Below are 19,961 nucleotides of genomic sequence, written 5' to 3'. Positions count from 1 at the left end.
TTAATATAAATACCGACAAGCCTTCAGAATATAATATAACCATATAAAGTCGTCTCGCAAGTTTGCACTTTGTGAATCCATACTTACGGTGAATCGCCTCTTACTTTAGTAAAATAATATGGCATTTACTTGCAATTCTTTTACAGAAACTTGCGGGAAAACTTAAACAATATACACAATCTACCAAAGATTCAATTTGATCCGATCGAACGGCCTAACCGAAAATACTCATAAGTGCAGCTCAGTAAAGCGCTTTATCTTGTGAAATAACGAATTTTTTTTAAATAAACTACAACAAACTTCTACGTTTAGATTATCTTTTTAATATTAGGACGGTGTCGGATGATACTTAAATCTCGAAAAAATTATAATTACTCGAAAGCATGAAATTTGCTCATCAAGCGTTTTGTTATTTATGATGAAATAATTCCCATATATATTTATTTATAAATGTTTTAATTGATAAGAATGTTTTTATACTGAGTTTTAATCAATAATATTTAAATAACCTTGACATTAAGCTAGTAATTACATAAAATATATATATATATAAAGAGATTCTGTTATATATTTATGCGGTTGTTAAAAACAATACTTTCTGTTGAAATTTGTGTACTTAAAAAACGGATTTTTCTATACATTGACATATTAATGTATATATCAAAACGATTAATAATATTAATTAGTAACGAATAAAAGATCTGTAAACTAATATCGTATATGTATATGTGTAATCTTATTTTATTTTTATTGAAAATGTAAACAGGACTGATTACATTAGATTTTTTAATAAACTCTTGTATTAATATGATACACAATATCAAAATATATTGATTTTTACAATATTTGCATTTTATTTATATACTTTTTTGCGTACTGGTTCATACTCCGAGGTCAAATCTCACCGACAATGAAAAAAATAAGCATTATGGAAATACAATATAATATTTTTATATATGTATATACGCTCATCGATATGAAAAATAAGACAAAAACTATTATCATATATTATTTACACAATTTTTTAAAATCACAAGTAAAATGTTTATATATATCGCATCGACAGAAAATCACCGAATAAATAGATTTAAGTATTTCAATTTGATGTCTCGTCGAGATGAAAGCTCATTTAACATTACACGATCACTTTTATAAAGTAAATAATTAAAAACGAGTTAAACGCGAATTCATCGGCGATCGCGGACGAATCCAAAATATATAAATTAATAAATTATTAATGTATGCGATAAAAAAGCACAATACACAGCACCGTGCATGTAAAATAAAATAACCGATCTCGATAGATGTTACCGTTTGCACAAATCCCTATAATAGTAATCGTTGTCGTATGTCTTTTTCTTTTAAATATTCAGTAGTATAGTATTGTTGTATATATAAAAAAAGGATATTCATATTTTTTTATGTATGTATATATTGATAAGACAGTCTTTTATGTAGATTGGGATGTAGAAGCTTTTTTCATCTTTTTCCAATTCGCTATTCTCTCTTTGATGTCGGTCGCTGAAACGAAATTTACGTTTTAAAAATAGGCATAGAGTTCGATGACTAAAGTGTAACCTCTAAATACTAACCTGGCAGTAACTGATCTTCTCGCAGCGGTTGTCTGCTGAACGGATCTGTATTACTGTTGAGCAAATGCCGCAATATCACGGGTCGATCCATAACTTTTCCAGACGGCAAAAGGACCGGATCGTTCATGAGTGTGTCCATCAGAGGGTCGCGGAACTCATCCGGAGCATCAGCAAATTCATCATAACTTTGTTGATTGCTCACTAAATATACAAAAAAAATTAATAGCAAATATATTCAAAACATACTCATTCATACAAAAATGTACAATGGAAATTATATACGGTCTAAGCGCCAAATTTAAACATTTTAAAGCTGTACTATATGTAAAAGTGCATCCATAAACCCTGTAGAAGTACAACTTTCTCTATTCTATTTTTTAAATTACCACTTTACAGTGGTTCTTAACCATGAACTCAATGAAGCTAACGTTCGATCGACAACAAGTAGCTGTAAAATCTCATATTCACATTCATAACAAAAAAATCATTAATTCAGTCCTTTCTCATATTACAATTTTTTTACAAAACAATCACAGTGCAAATATTTTTAGGTACAATTACGTAATTATTTAAATTTATACCATTTTTGGAACCAAATTTAAGTATTTACAGACAATGGCTTCGTACGAAATACATTTTTCGATTCAAACAATAATGCCAGTTGTAGCATGTTAAGATAATGAACAAACAACGAAATGTCCGTTATCCAGATAATTCCTTCAATACCCTGAATTCAAGTGGATTATTAAAGCACAACACACCTTTGTTAATAGCTCCATAATGCTGGAGAAATTTGGGCCAATTAAAACCGTATTAAAAAAATATTTATTCCACAGTTTAGATGAGAGATGACAATATACCATTATAAAAAATCGATGCATGATTAACCATTTGAGTAGTGAGTTAATTTATAACCATTTGTTAATTTGTTAGTATACACCAGGCGTGTGCAGTGAGATACTTTTCCCTTTCGCTCGCTCGCATGTTAAGTGACGAGAGCGAGTGAGAAATAAGGGCGTACGTCTCGCACGCTATTGTCACTTAACACGCGAGCAAGCGAAAGGGAAAGTATTGCAACGAACGCAACTTGGGAGTTAGTTGATTTTAGGTATTTTTCCATAATTATTATTTTATATTGCATTTATAGTAAATAATAGAAAAAAATCAGTGATTCTCAACATTTTATTGCATTGATTTTTAATAATTTATTTCAACACTTCTCTATTATTAAATTTTATTAATTTATTTTACTATTTTTTTTATATATTATTCGGCTTTTGTGGAATGATTTTATATCAATTCAGAGGCTCTCAATATTTTAATAAAATGAATATAAAATATTTTTTGTTACGTTAATTTATTTCGTACTCTTTAACCCATACGTCACGGTGCCTCGAAATGAAAAATGACATCCGATGGGGTCGCTCAACTCCCCCAAACATTTCAAGTCAAAATATTGATGAATTCTTTATCAAATTTATTTAAAAATGGATAATTCTAAGTATAAAATTTGTTATTCATGATAAGCTTCATCATCTGGTCAATATTTAGGATTTTTTAATTAATCATTACGACGCATAAGTGACGACGTAAACGCCGAGATTTCGCTGCAGACTAGCTTTGCAGGTATACGAGTGACTGCCGCGCGCTCGGTACATAAAACTACGGAGTAACCCAAAAAAATAAACAAGTATTTCATTTATTTATTATTTCAATTTTTGAAATAAAAAATTGTTGCAACATTTATGTTGTTAATATACAAAAAAGTCAATATATAAATACTATTTTGAAATTAAAATAAAAATTTGAAAAAATAAAACACATTTATTTTATAAACACAAAAAAATTCAAGTGTAACACTAAAAAATATGTTTATTTTATACATATATATTAATATTTTATATTAATTTCAAATTTATAAAAACTTTTTTCAAGCACACCTTTCTTTCGGATTGTGATATTTTGTGCAAATGATTATCTACAAAAGTGAGAAATGACATTTTTGCTAATACGAGTTTATTGATATATAATTCAATTGCAATCAAATATTCACTCACCATTGTAATTTTCTCCACCGTAATGGGAAATCTTCCAGGCAAACTCAATTCTTATCCATAAGTTTTTATGTGTATCGTGCTAATAATTTAAAAATAATAACTCGAAAAAATTACCATTTTCTAAAAAAATGTGCCATTTCTGAGATTCGGTACTTCCAGTGAGCCAGTAATATCTGACGGGAGATAATATTTACTCAAAAAAAATATGTTATGATTTCCTTATAACAGGATAGAAAAAAATACAATATAATCTTACTAATCTGACAATCTTTAAATTCTCAGTAATCCATTATTATCTAATGGTTAATGGTAAGATACATTTTTAGTGTCTTGTACTTTTTATATATGTACATCGTATTTTTTATTTTCTGTAATTTTACTTCATTTCTAAATTAATCCTTTTACATTGGCATGCGTGTCCTTGCCAACAGTTAGAGGGCGAAATATTTCCCTGATTGCGGCTATAAAAATTGAAGGAATTGCCTAGCGAATCATTCAAATCGATTAAATTTGGTGAACGTTATGCATGTATATGTAAATGAGTATGTAGCCACAGTTACTTTGGCAAATTGTAATAAATATTATATGAATACATATAAGAAATAACCTGCAGCTGCTCGGAAAAATAAACTATAAATTGTGATTATGTACACGTGAGTACAATAAAGCATTTATTAAAAAATATCTTCTCTGGTCAAACGATCATCAAATCTGAGCACCGAAAATCTATCTCTAGACATGACCGCTGAATAAAAATATTGTTTGGACAGTTCGTTTGTTGTCCATAATTCTTTGAACTGTATTTTACCCCCATTCAATCCTCCAGAAGATAATATGATACCTATAAACGCTTCAACTTCGATACGATTTACGGGAGAAATGTATTTTTTGAAATGTATCGTATTCGCTACCACTCTCGTCAGAATCTTGCAAAATTCTTAGCAACTCTTCGTCAGTTACAAACCGATCAGCTATTTTACAATTTCAAAAGTAACGCGAGAAATAAAATAATAACGATCGAATTTGGCAGTTCAATTCGTACTGTATGTTTTTTTGGGTAACGGTGTAGTTTGCGATAAAGCGTTGAAGGAACCGCGTGGAGGGGGCGCCGCGCGAAATTCTTAGAAGGCGAATTTCTCTAAAAACTGACTCAGGTATACAAATCACACGGCGACAGTACCGATTAGAGTTGATTTTATTTTTTTCTCGCGATTGGAGATAATAAAGTACAATGATTATTTTTAATATTTATTCTTTAAACTACTTTTGACAAATACAAAAAGTTTGCGACAAATAAGATTTATATTAAATAAGTTATTTGAGAAAAACCAAAAAGTTGGGGGAGTCAATAGACCCCACAGGCACGGAAGGGTTAATTTATCTGTATAATTTATTCAGTGATACAAATATGTAAATACATAATTATTTGGAGTACCTCAGAACTGTACAAGATACTGCTTAAAGGGTTAAATATATTAAATTTTCGTTATTCTCAACTAAAAACAGTCATTTCGAAATTTCGTAATTTTGGTTATTATTTCAAATATAAATATATATATCTTTAGAATATATTGATAAATTTATTAAAAAAATTATGTAATATATTCTTATACGATCATTAGTAATCGTAATTTAAGTAAAATATTAAAACATAATATTTATTTATATATTTTTAGGTTTATAATAAAATAAAAAATCTAGAACCACTTGAATAGATTTTTATATTATATTTATAATTAAAGCTAAATAATAAATGATTTGTTTCTGAAGCGACCTTTAAATTTTAAAATAAAAAAATTAAGTTTTTAACCCTTTTAATGCCGAGCGAAATTAGGCGGTGTATGCTAAGAATGCCAAGCATTTTTTTGACATATATAGATGATTTTATAAATGTATTTAAAAAAAATATTTCTGAAAAGCTTTTTTTTGTGTGAACTTATATTTATAACATATATAGTAACAAAATAAAATCTAGAGTATACAATAAGTAAGCAAAAAGTGTTTCATAATTTAAAAAAAAAAAATCGCTAGGACACCGTTGGGCGTCCTAATGGCATTCAAATGGTTAAATAGACGCATATTAAAAGTATAGAGTTAAATAAATTCATTGAAAATGTTTAAGAAACACTAAAAATTCCTAATTATTTTAATTAGACGTTTATTATTAAATATAATTATATATATTTACTTCAAGTTTAATAATTAAATATTATATATTATTACCGACTCCAAGATTTTTAAAATAAAAAGAAAGTAATTTCTCAAAAAACACAAGATATATTTATTTTTTAAATATAATAAATGAGCACTTAATTTTAGTTTAATAATAAATTATTTGTTTCTTAGGCGACTCTAAATTTAAAAACTAAAATATTTAAGATGCAATGATTTTTTTTAAATGTCTAAAATAATAATTTAAAATTTGATTTTCGAAATGCAAAAAAATTAAAATGGTTATAAAATGAACGTATATTTTAAATAATAATTGTAGATATTTAATTGAAGTGCAATAATAAAATTAATTGTTTAAATGAATCCGTCTTTTAAATTTTAAAGTAAAATTTTTTTTTCCATAATTTCTAAGATATATATGTATTCAACCTTTTAAACACTGTATATTTTTCATGTAGTATGTGTCCCACACCGTAGATTTTAAATGTGTTTAGACAAAAAAAAATATTTCAACTGTAAAACATGCTATTATTTACACATTGACCGCTATCCAGATATTTCTGGCAGAAATACAGCGGGAATAGAGAGTCAAAAACAAAGCATAACGGGTTGCCAGCACACGAAAAACTAATTCCCCGCAATTTTTTTAAATTAAATTTTTATTTATATTTTATTTTTGCGAACTATTATGAACTGAGAACCTTTACGACGGAACACTAAGCAAAAGTAGATACTTATATTTTAGGTGCATAGAAGAAATCAGTAAATCAATTTACAAAAATATCCATAATATATATCTACATCCGTCTCAGAAGTTTGGGGTTTTTTCTTATTTTTTTCGCATGCTGGCACAATGAAAACATCAAAGATCGACTAAATACACAAGAATGCAAAGCTTACTGGACTTAATACTGGACCAAATTGTCCCATATATGTGGGATTTTTTTCATGCTGTTATCCCATGGGGTCTGATTTTGTATGGCACCCGAGAAGCTTACCTTTAATTTTTTTAAATTTTAAAAATGAATCGGAAGTACAAGAGATGTCCCTCAAACATTATAAAAAAAAAACTACACAGCTACGTTTGGCGCTTGCCAGTTTAAAAACCACCTTATTATTACAAAAACGAAAGAGAGCAATGTTTAGAACCACAAACCTATTGGTAGATGTTAACTTTTAACGCTCTAAAATGGATTGTTTCTGTATAATCAATAAGTACTTGATACTGTTTCGCTTTTATTTCATACAAGTGAGTCTTCTCTAGATCAGCATTTCCATAATGCACATTCAACACAACAATAGATTGAATATTAAAAGTCCACCCCATATTTAAATAGTAATACAAAGATGAAATAATTTGATTTTAACAATTCGAACCAAATACACAAACCGCCATTGATACATACCTTTTTTAAGCAACTAGTCTAATGGCACATCGAACTAAAATTCATTACGGTATGAACGTTTACTTTTTAATAAAAAAGGAAATGTGCAATTATGTACATACATACAATCAACTCTTTTTTACACACTAGATACGTTTCAACGAAAACCGTATAAAAAAACACAATAAATAGAAAAATTGAAGATGTTAAATTCTAAATATAGCTGTACCGGCCGAGTTAGACCAAGTTAGTGCAAAAATTACAGGACTGTGTTATTTCAAAATCGCGTAAAAAGAGTTGGGTGTATACATTGAAAAAGTAAAAAAGGACACTTAAACCATAAGAGATTTCCATTCGACACAAACGAAATTTGACTCATACCAGATATGTCATAGGCTTTATCGGACAGCTCTCTGAACTGCTTTATCTCTGACGACGATTTGATACGATTCCTCTCCATTCTGGCGGCCGCGTCTTCGAATAGCTCTTTGCGGAAAGATCTCTAAGCAAAGCGAAAGATCGTAATGATCAATTCGATACGAATCTAACAAAATTAAATATGCAAACCTCATCGGCGGCTAAAGCTTCGGCAAACTGTTGACAGTCTAATTGTAAATATATATTAACTAATTGACTTAGGAGTCTTCGTGGGTCCCATCCGTATTTATCAGGCGTTTTAACCTATAAATTAATAGCCTTATATAGTTATTATCTTAAAATAAATCATGACGATATCATCGTCGCTAACACGCACCTTTAGATTTTTACATTTAGATCCGCACAATTGTTGTAGGTTAAAGTTGAGCATGGAACTGAGACGGTCCACCAATTCGGGACGCAGGAACGGTTCTTTTATCTCGGCGGTGAGGTAGTCTAACATGTCGACGGTCTCTCTGTAAAAATATCGAATCAACAATTGCAAAACTTATAGAGCGACAACGGAGCTTACCTGGCTAGCGTGAGATAAGATCGGCACTGTCTCTCGTCTTGAACGAGAGCCCTCATCCGCGATTGTTGCTGCTCCGAGGTCAGTTGTTCCCAATCGGTTTGGTCGGCGGCGGACTCTTGAGCGTCGTGAATTCGCTTCAAGTATTGGAGGCATTCGTCGAGTAGGAACGTCGTGTCATTCATCAGCATGTTGATGAAGCGAACGAACTGGTCGCCCGAACGAGATTCATCTATCACAGCTTGTTTATGAATCGGGCTCGCCCACATTCCTTTTAATATAATACTAATGTGATATCTAGAAGAGAATATTCGACAGAGCAATCGATTATTATAAAGTAACAAGTAATGAATAATTTAAATTCATGAGTTTCGATTTAAAACCACTCGTCTGTTACATAATAAAAGCATCACTTCCCAAAACCATAAAAACTTAAGATATATCCATAATCCTTCATTGGATTTCTCAGAACTTTATTTTTTTATGTGTAAATACTTCAATCAAATTTTAAATGGTTTGAAAACAAATATAGATTTTTAAAAATATAACATTACCATCCCTGAGCGGGGTACATTTGAACCCCAAAATTATTGTTATTTCTTATGTCTAGCCGATATTTAATGTAATATATAAAAATAATCTAATGTAAACGCGATTTTTTTTAAATAATATTCTATCGACTTTTACTTCAGTAATATTCTAATATGATTCGGGTTACTTTGATTTCAGTCTTTGATCCCATTTTTGAGGTTTCAGTATGCGAAGGTAATGTTTTTTGTATGCTACTGTATATGTTCAGTAATATAAACTATTAAACTGTATGATCTGGCAGTAGATCGAGAGTTAAAAAAATATTTTTAAAGGTAACTTCTCTCTATCAACTGTATTACAGAATCAAGTATCAGATGAAGCAGTTATATAATCCAAAATCTACGACAATGACGGTTTAACAAAATTATTTTTACGAACCTAATGGTAAATTTATCGTAGAATTCTGTACTCTGGCCGGTGGTCTCGATTTCCGTGTAAAACTTCATAAGCGCACTGGGAAGGGCTTTTTGCGAGACGGGATGCGCCATCACACGGCTGTACATGTTTTCCGTGCGGTTCGACATGGCCGGGTGCAGCACGAACAGCACTTCGACTACCTTCGCGACCAAATACGGATTCTTAATCCTGTGACCGTTGCACACGGCCACTAGCAACCACGTCAGAAGCGAGTCTTCCATGTACGCGAGCACCACTCTCCACGCGTATCTGAAATAACCGTCGGTTCAGTATCCGAGAGATCCACTAGCTGCCTACTCTCAATCGCCGAGTACTCACTGCAGAGCGAAGAGCAAAAACTCCGCTATATCCTCGACGTACCACTCGGGCAGAGCGCCGAATACGTTGTTGCTTTCGTTGCCCGATCGGTCTACTTCGCCGGCGCGAAGCTTGCAATCGGGATCCAACAGATCCAAGAGCATAGTGGCGACCGAACCATAAAACTGGAGCGAACGCCGCATCAGATTCTCCTCCAACAGCACCGTGGTGGCGCACTGCCTGGACCGATTCAGCTTCTTCACCTGCACTCTCCATCTGCGAATCAGCTCGCGGTTCCGCGGCGCCACCAGCATGTTCTTCCACTGCGACTCCATGTTAGACATTTCATCCAATAGTTTTTGAAGGTCTCGTAAATTTCTAAAATGAACATAGCGTTTAGCAATTTTAACATATTGCATACCGTGCATTATTTTTAAAAATGCAACTGTGCGAAAATTAAAACCTAAACTTATTGTTTTTAAGCGGTTAAATTTTTTTAAATAGTTAACAATTCAACGTCATATTTTAGTTTCGTAAAAACTGTTTTTTATATTCACAATGGTAAAATCAGTAAACATGGGTTGCGTACCAATAAAATAAAAAATAATTTATGTTTAGAAATAACCAATCATATTTTAAAAAAAATATTTTAAAATAATAATGAAATACTTTTACTTATTTTTATAAACGAATATTAAGCTTTGTGACCTCTACAATAATTTCTTTATTTTTAACACTTTACAGTCGATTACATCTATGAAGGAGTATGCGAGATGTAACGCCTGTCTGTACTTCCTCCGTTTATTTTCCCCTGAGAGTTGAGTCGGCTTAGATTGTATTTTGGACTTGACTTAATGAAAGTTATAAAACTATAATTAGGTTAGGTTTGGGTTTGAACAGCAAATGGACGTTTCGCAACTGTCAAATTAAATTTTATGGACATTTTAGAGCAGCATATAATTATCACTTAAATCATATTTTCTATAGTAGAAATATATGTTTACTGGTGAAAATGTAAAACTTCACTGAAACTTATAGCCATTTATACATCACATGTAAGTATACATTACATATAAGTATGTAAATGAATATATTACTACGTATGGAAAAGTTAAAATCATATAATTTTATTAGCAGCTGCCAGATAAATTATATTTTCACTGGTAAAAATATATACCTACCAGTGAAAATGTATTCTGATATTATTTCACTGAAATGACATATTTTAAAAAATATTTTCGGGATAGATTCGAGACTTTTTATATTTTCTTTCAAAGATAATGCGAGAATTAATGATTTAAAATTATAAAAAATTAGACCTATTGGTCTAAATCAGAAATCTGATTTAAACAATAGCGACAATGACAATGTCAGTGAGGAATATCTCTGATAAGTAACACCACTCCATATTAAAAAATTATAACAGATAATATTAGTGTGCCTTTTAAATTTCAATATTCGTCAGGTGATAAAAGTTCTGTTCCATCAAATTGTATCCAGCCTACTGAATATTTTAAATTATTTTATAGTGGTGACCTAATTAGCACAATAGTTAATGAAGCAAATAAATATGTAAATATGAGAATTTCCAACATGGCAGAAATCAACATCAATGGGAAAAAGCGTTTCTTGGAGTCATTTTAAGCATGGGATTGTTGTCTGCAAAATGTATGCGGGATTAAATTTTTCAACTCGTCATAGTTCTAAATTAAAAATTTTCCGGGATATTTTTAAGAGATGAAACTAATAATAATTTGAGGCATTGAAAAAGTCAATCAATTTTTCTCAAGTAGTTTATCTACCTAGTATTAAAACAAGTTCGAGCGCAATGGGTTAATAGAAAATAATAACAATAAATTAAAGAATACGAAATAAATGACCATAACAAAAAATATTTAATATTAACACTACCAACGGGTCGAGTAATATCTACCCGCTTTGTTCACTGCTGGTAATCCACGGGAAGGGTAGTGACTAGCTTTTATGGCTTCTGATGTTTAACAACGGGTTTGGTAGTGTCTACCCGCAAAAACTAAATCTATGAGTCAATGAGTCAATTTTTATACTTTAAGAAAAAATATTTCAACACAATTATTTTTATTGCAGCCATTAACTTTCATGTGAAAGACCATGAAGATGCTAGTATAATTTGATCGTAAATTTTTTTTAAGCCTCGTAAATTATTCTTGTAATATTGCTTGTTAAGAGAAATGCATTAAAACATTAAAAATTCATAAAAAACATGTGACACAGTACATTTATATCATACTAAAGTTGAATTTTACTTTAGTTTATATTCAATGGGGATACACTACATTTTTCATGGAAGCAAAATCAACGCATCTCAAAACCAGCATTTTTTCTTTTATTTTATTTATATTGAGTTTCAAGATATTTAGTTTCTTTGTAAATATTTTATTAAACTAGAAATAAAACAAATTTCATGATATTAATTTTGATCTTATACAACCCACAGATAGAAAACCACTGATAAAATAATTTTAACATACGTATGTACCAATACAATTCTGAACATTTGATAATTTTTTGTTTTTTTTTAATTCCTTTTAATTCAAAAGTTATCATATTCTTTTGTTATATCTGTGTTGCGCAAAGTTCTCGCAAATTTTTTTGTCTGTTTTTGAACATCACGCGGCGAAAAAACAACCCGTCGAATAATATTGAGAGCTTCTGAATTTTTTTAAAAATATGTAAAAAAAATTAACGAAATTTAATTATGTGTATAATTAACTCAAGGGTTAACTCAACTAAAACTAAAACTAAATTAACTCAACTCAAAGAGTTAATTGTGGCAATAGTTTGAAAAAAATTCAATCCTAGAATTAAAACTCCATCTCTTAGACAAACATAGATTCAATTTAGAATATATAATATGTATAAATAATAATAGAATAAGTTTTTACAAGTGTCTCTATTGTACGGTGACTTATTGTATTTGTTAGTAGTAGAAAGAAATCTGTTTATCGGTTACATTGTGTAAATATCAAACAAAATGTCAAAGTTGCAAGGTTGGATGCCATGCTAATATCACCGTGTATATTTACCGTTAAGTGTTAAAGGTTATTTAAATACATTTTTATTTTATTGGTATGCGATTCACAGTTTGATGGTACTATTAGGAATATATACATGGGATATATTCATAGAAAAAAATCTGTACGTGTATGTAAACACTGCCTTAAAAAGATTTTTTTTTACCCAACTTTTGAGTCACTTGATTTTTTTAAACTAATTTAGTTAATATATAATATTGTGACATCTTTGGCTAAAGCGTTAAATGAATACGTCACTATAAATATGCAGTTGAATTGACGAAATGCATAAATTTGTGCACATGGTATTCAATGTGTTAAATCAGTACCTTATTCTCCGCTGATGTGTTTGCAGAGCTGGCAAAAGAGCAACGTGATGTGCGTGTAAAGTTAAAAACCAGCATTGAGTTTGAAACTTTGGTTCATTCCAGACGTGTTCTGGAGCATCGGCTGTAGAAGTAAAATATTTAGCAAGATATTATGATACAATACAGTCATATATAAAAAATCACATACCGATTTTTTTCAACCAATCGGTAGCTTCTTGATTAGTATACCATAACCGAGTATCGTTCTGAATAGAAACCAAGCTCGCCGGATTGAAAGGATAGAACGGATCCACACGTTCTAATTTAATTCGCACAGACAGCAATTGTAATACGGACAATACGTTCAACATGAACCCGTCGCCTAAAAAAAACCTATCATTATAACAAATACTTTTTATTTCTAAAGTATGTTTAAATATAAATAAATAACATACCCGCTAGTGACTTTTCATCGGATTGGAGCTGTGCCCTCTTCTCGTTGTATTTCAAAAGAGAAGCCATGTATTCCAATAGGGGATTTCTAGCAGGACTCAAGAGCAGAGCATGGAATATACCATGCAATACAATACGAGTATGTTCGATATCTTGTTGCAGGGCGAACACTAAAGATTTATCTGCTCCGACTTCCCCAGATCCGTTGAACATTTTGAAGGCTAATTTAGGATTGTCTTCCGCGAACAGCGAAATGGACAAAAACGACCCTAAATAGCTGATCTTTGCAATCTCGCGACCGTGAGCTGGCAAACACGGTTCCGGATTGAAATTTCCGAGCATTCCTATTAATCGAGCGACAGGTCTGGTCAGATGGGACGGGCCGCAGCGGATTTCGGTCAGTTCTCCCAGGGCTTCTAACGGTCTGACGTGCTGCTGATCGGCGACGGACGCGTTTTGCATAGCTTCCAAGATTCCATGGAGCATGGGTGTGAATATGCAAGAGAATAACGAATCGTCGTTGTAAGTCTGAGAAGCCATTTCGGACAACAATCCTCTCGGAACGGATCCTAGTAGTATATATGAAGTTAGAGGCGACATAAAATTGGGCTTCTCCGTGACGAAATTTCCTTGTAAAATCAATATCAAATGTTGGACTATCGTGGCTCGCAGGTTGATTAAGACGTGACACAGCGGGGGAGCGGAGCTCTTTTTTGGATATAAGCGCTCTTCAGCCGCCACGTTCATGTAGCAACGCAATAAATATCCGACAGCCTGATCGAGAGGAACGAGGTTAGCCGGCGGCTGCGGAACCGACGGCGCAGAGCAGCCTTCGGCCTCCGAACTGCTGGCGACCGTCACCACGGTCACTTCTCCGATTTCCATCATATTAGACGCGTCTTCGGCGTTGTTGTCGCCTTCGAAGAATCCGGGTTCGGACTCTTTCTGCGTAACAATGTTAAAGGGATCGTTCCCATCGGCGAAGACGGCCAAGACTTCCATCAGTATTTGAGAAGTGATTTCGTTCAAAGACAACGAAGGATTTTCCTCGAGCGATTCGGCGAGAGAAGACACGAAATGAGTATCTGAAAATAAACACTCAATTATTTCCATATCCAATTCTAGTAAATGTAAAGTGACTAAGTATTTTAAATAAAAGATGTATCAGTAACACTTTTTGTAAATAAACCGAACGTTACATTTTACAGATGCGAGAACTGAACTATATTCATACAAACAATGACTATTATATAAAAGCGAATTAATCAGACATGGATTTTAGAATTCGTCAGTTACATCTACATTGCTAAATTGTGAAAGTCTGTTATGAAAGCGAGTCAGTAGATCTGTAACCATCCTAATAAACCGTATCACAATATATACATATGTAAAAATTACTTGGAGTGTTTTCCGTCCACGAAACTTGAAGAACGCGACCCACGATGATCCTCAATTGATCTTCAGACATTTCGGTGGTACTAATAGTGCGAATCCTGCTACCCTTTCCGCCGATACTAATATCAGTTTCTTCGACCTATAATACAATATAGTAACGTTAAAAAGTCATCAGCGGTTCAATACACCATCACAAATTTACCTCCATAGTCTCAGTTCCGGAGTCGCTCTCCCTCAGACTGCATCTCTCTGAATGGGCGGCTTCGTCGATGTCCATGCTTATCGAGTTTTCCCTGCCGAACTTGGCCCCGGCCGGCTGTATGAACTCGTTCACTTTGATCGGACTGGGCATGTCAACGCTGAGGCTGCGCACGATCTGGGCGGACTCGGCGCCGGACTGATCCTGAATATCCAAAGGCAACGAGCCGGCAATCTCTCGACTGGAGCCGTCGGTCCGAGGCAAGCTCTTCATTTTCGTATCCGGAACTTCTAAAATGTTGGAGGCGTTCGAATTATCCATGACGATGAGACCGGCGGGTTTGAATTCGGTCTTGTCCGATATCTCCGTGCAGTCGGTGGCTCTCTCGTCCGAAGCGAGTCGAGCATCTTGGACGCGCTCTTCGCTCTCAAAGGGCTGCGACGGATTGGGACCGGCGAGTCCCGGACTCGGGACGGAGCCGGCGTGGACTACGAACGGACTGGTGGCTCTGGCGACGGACGACTCCGAGCACGCGGAAGTCGTCGGAGTGACCGGGCAAACTGGGATGGGCATAGCGCAGGCGCCCTTAGCGAGTCGGGCTAATCTGCGCCGGCGAATCTAAAATAAAAATAAAAATGGTAGTTCATAAGATTGTAGAACACAGCGTGTACTTTTATAATTAAGACTTAATTTTAAGGTCAACGGTATTAAATGAATAATATGAAGCAAAACAATATTCTACCATTTAGGAGTATAAAAAAATAATTTTACTAAAGTACAATTTATTTTAATCGTCAAAATGAGATTACATGTTACATATATTTAATATAGCGATTTTAAAATAACTAATCGTTACATTCTAAGAGTGCGACTTACACAGATCTGATTAGCTTTTGGCAATTGTCCTATCAGTGGATTTTAATCTTTTCACTAATTAATAAATAAGATATAATTATAAAGCATACCATTTATAAATATTATAGTATTTATTAAAACCAGCAATATACATAAATAAAAATATATAATATCAAAACTGAATGTTTATTTTCAAAGCTATAAATAATACATATTAACAAACAACGCATATGTGCATTCAGTCATTTAAACTGTTATACATACAAAAAAATTCAGTATTTACTGTAATATATTTATTTAGCCCTTTCGCTAAAAATCTCACTATCATATTAACTAAGATAGTGCAAACAATCAATATCCTCTCCATCTTTGTGTCTTTAAACTATAAACACATTTCGAGTCTCTTTTATATTACTCACAATCCATCACCATCTATTGGCCTTCCTACGCACATTCATCAATCCCTAACTTATTTTAATGGTCTTGAACTAAATATTGTAGGTCAGTGGCCTTTAACCTTTTTTTAATCAATTTGGAATTTATTGATTGTACCAGTAAGAATTAATACAAAATTCCATTATAATTTGATATTATGATTATTTAAAGTCTTTATTTTAATTATTGCATGTAAGTGGCACAATTCAACGTGTTAAATATAGTATAAGATTTGATTGTAAAAAAAATCTACAACCTGGGAATTATGAAAAGTGTTTTCAATGGGACGAGGAGGGACGAATTTTCTTGTATCTTATATTGTATTATCACAAGAGCCACTGTGTGGTCGTTCTATGACGAATTGTATAGTCATCTGCACTTCGTTCTGTTTATTTTATGATGGATATATTTAACTTTAAACTTTTAATTTGACAAATTTAAGTGCTCATTCAGAATCAACTATTTTTATCATGTAATAAGAAATTGACCGGTTATATGATTTAATAATTTTAGTTAAAATCTTATAGAAAATGATTTAAAACCATTTAATTATGTCAAAATGCGTCTTTCAGTATTTTGACGCATATTTTATAATACAAAGAAACAAGTATAGAACAAAACCATTCAGTCTAATCGCAAGAAAATGACAATTATATTTTTTAAATATTAGAACTGATTTTTAGTAGAGAATTCTATAGGATTATTTAGCAAAAATTTTAATTGTATATGATTATTTAAAGAAATATGCCATCTAAAATTTTGGTTATTACATTTAAAAAAAAACATTCGATAAACTTTAATGAAAATAATAATTTAAACGTTAAAAAATAGTAGTCAAAATATATTTTGAGGTTCTACTAAAGTTTTGAAAGGTTCCCGCGTTAATGGGAAGAACTATTGAGACGAATTTCAGCAATTTTATTAATAAAAAAAATATACATAACTGCCAATAACTAAAAGCTGTTATTAGTGAATGTGTTAAAATTGTAAGTTTTATTAAATCAAGGACATTAAATGCAAGAATTTTCTTCTTATTATGTGAACATATGGATAGTTTACACAAGACATCTTATATTGTTATCTAAATTTGGGATTACTAAATGAATATAATAAATTAGAAGGGTTCCAAAGGCTGTGAACCCCTGCGCTAGAGAAACGATTGTGAACCTATCTGCAACTTATCTATAACATATCTACAGGTCAGATGTTAGCACTGAGTAGATTATTAAATAAAAAATAAATATTACTTTAGCTTAATAAGGTAAAACATATTAAAATCAACGAGTTGTGGATCACATACAAACGGGCTTCGATAAAAAAAAATTGTAACAGGAGCAGTATTTCTGGATATAGCTAAAGCGTTTGATAGAGTTTACCACGATGGGATACTATATAAACACATTAAATTCAAATTTCCACTAGAACTGGTCAAAATTATAAAATCATTTCTCGAAAACAGAACATTCCGTATTAAATTAGAAAACCATTTGTCTAGACCTAGACCTATTATGGCAGGCGTTCCGCAGGGATCGATACTAGGACCTCTTTTATTTACTATTTTAAATATTTTTACCATAATATATTGATAGAAGTATCCACGAGTAACTATTAAAACAAAACACAGGAAATTTAATAATATACAACATTTAAATAATATTATAGTATAGTATAGTATAAATTAATATAGTATAGTATAAATTACAAAAAAATTCTATTTCCTTGATATTAATCAATAATATTGGTGAAAATCTTATGCATTTTTTGTTTTATTTTATTAAACAGTTTTATATTTTTAATGTTAAACTTGTTTTACTTTCAATATTGCGAATTGAATTTAAAAAAATGCCCAAACTACATGAATACATAGGCGAAATTATAAAAAAAATAATGGGGTGGGCTATTAAAAATGCTGTTGAAATGAGTCGATTAAGTTAGAGAATCTATGCACTAAAGCCAATATATTGGCTTTTATAGAATCTTCAAAGATATCCTTAGCTATGTAAAATGTCCTATTTATTATTAAATTTTAAGCCTAACATAGAAAAACATTATTTTCATATTATTTTAAAACATATTTTGAGGTTTCTCTTAACCCTTTGAGCGGTACATGTGTGTACGGTGGTCGATCTTTCACTGTTTTGAAGATAGTTATATATTTACATACATAACTGAAGAAAAATAGGTAGAAATAAAAAAAAACATTAAATATTTATTTTGAATTTTATTTAATGTAAATGATTTCTATAGAAAATAATACCAATAAATTAAAGAGTACAAAATAAATGAACATGACATTCATTTTTTAATTAGAAAAATAGTGATTGATATAAAAAATTACACAAAAGAAAAAAGTGGTAAAATTTACTATAAATATAGCAATGGAAAAATACGAAAATTTAACTCACGACTCAAAGGGTAAAAAGAGAATATGCATACTGATTTGTAATATTATGCCTTAAAATATCAAGATCCATTCAATTTCCTGGCAACAGTTCGTCACCTTAATGCTAAAAGGTTAAAGCAGCTGTTTACTTATTTTCACTTAGACAGGAATAGATGATTTATTTATTCATAAATTAACAGAACAAGTTTTTTGGCAAGGATACTATATTTAAACAAAGGTTTTTGACACAAAATTAATGGAACCGAGACTGCAAAAAGTGCGTCAAGTTCAACTGAATGTCAAGGTTCTCTTTACTGTCTACTTTGATTATAACAGTAAGCCACTAGAAAAACTTACTGTTGAGTCATGTGGTCAATAAGACGTACTTTCGTTCAGTTTAATTGTGTAAAATAACTAGTTGTGGGGAACATCTCTTAGATAATTTCCAAATTCCGCAGATACAGAGAACATTAAAATCAATATTGAAGAACATATGAATATGTTTTGATACAAATATGCAGATGTAGTGAAATGTAATTTTCCTTTCTTTGTTGATGAAAATGGATCGGATCCGAAGAAAGGGGACGTTTTTGCTAATCGCCCTCACAATTGTTTCACTCCTATATGTTCACAATATTGAACTTTGATTAAACAAAGGATTATTGCACAATATCGATGGGTTATATAAAATCGTTTTATATAATTGATTCCCATGAAATATGACAAGACGGCCATTTTGTATTTTTGACACTTGGTCGATGACGTTTCTGTTCGATTGATCGGGAGCGTATGTCCGCGATGCGACTTGCGACTTGCGACTTGCTACTTGCGACTTGCGCGTTGTCACTCGCGTAAACAAGCATGAGTCGGAGAAAACGATAGAGAAATGATATAGAGAAAAGAACCGACCTCCTCCTGGCTGAGTTCACTCATGGCTGCTGGGCTGACGAAAAGACTGCGAAGGGGCTGAGGACTGAACCTAGGCCTGAGCGCCCATCGGGGGGCGAAGGCGCGCGGACGACGACCGGCCGCGGCGGAGGCCGACGAGAGCTTGCACGGCCGTCGGAGCGGGAGCGAGAGCGAAAACCCGACCGACGAGCAGACGTCGGACGGACGGCCGATCGACTCTTTTGGCCAAAAGTGAACGTGCGATTTTTAAACGCGCATGATTTTGCACAAATCGAATCGAACGACTTTTCGATCAGAACCGAGGATAAACGTAGTCGAATAATTCGTTAGTTATTCAAAATATTCAAGTATCGACTGTACATGGCACTTTTTACAATTAATAATACTAAAAAATCAATATGTGTGAAGGTATTGAGCGAAAATCGCGCGCTTACGGCCAACTTTATATTTTTTAAACGAATTAATGGATCATGCTTATTTATTAGAGTTGCCCCTTTCCTCATTTTCCTAATAT

At 32.2% G+C, this 19,961-nt stretch overlaps 1 protein-coding gene across 1 annotated transcript; it reads right to left on the bottom strand.

Annotated features, from left to right (window-relative positions):
• Positions 1–709: 709 nt before the first annotated feature.
• Ube4B (Ubiquitination factor E4B) lies at positions 710–19,657 on the bottom strand. The gene is made up of 14 exons (XM_088198770.1): positions 19,448–19,657; positions 14,869–15,483; positions 14,670–14,805; positions 13,274–14,356; positions 13,027–13,200; positions 12,840–12,960; positions 9,479–9,835; positions 9,122–9,409; positions 8,156–8,449; positions 7,961–8,099; positions 7,774–7,887; positions 7,588–7,708; positions 1,593–1,793; positions 710–1,521 (listed from the first exon to the last, which is right to left on the bottom strand). Exons 1-14 carry the CDS (start codon positions 19,469–19,471, stop codon positions 1,451–1,453), a joined length of 3,738 nt encoding a protein of 1,245 aa, XP_088054896.1. The 5' UTR covers positions 19,472–19,657; the 3' UTR covers positions 710–1,450.
• Between the last annotated feature and the right edge of the window lie 304 nt (positions 19,658–19,961).

Source organism: Plectrocnemia conspersa, unplaced genomic scaffold (assembly GCF_051122295.1).
Source record: "Plectrocnemia conspersa isolate PC_06_02 unplaced genomic scaffold, ASM5112229v1 ptg000001l, whole genome shotgun sequence".
NCBI lineage: Eukaryota > Metazoa > Arthropoda > Insecta > Trichoptera > Polycentropodidae > Plectrocnemia > Plectrocnemia conspersa.
The sequence above is the reverse complement of the archived record's forward strand: the minus strand, read 5'-3'. Positions and strand labels throughout refer to the sequence as shown.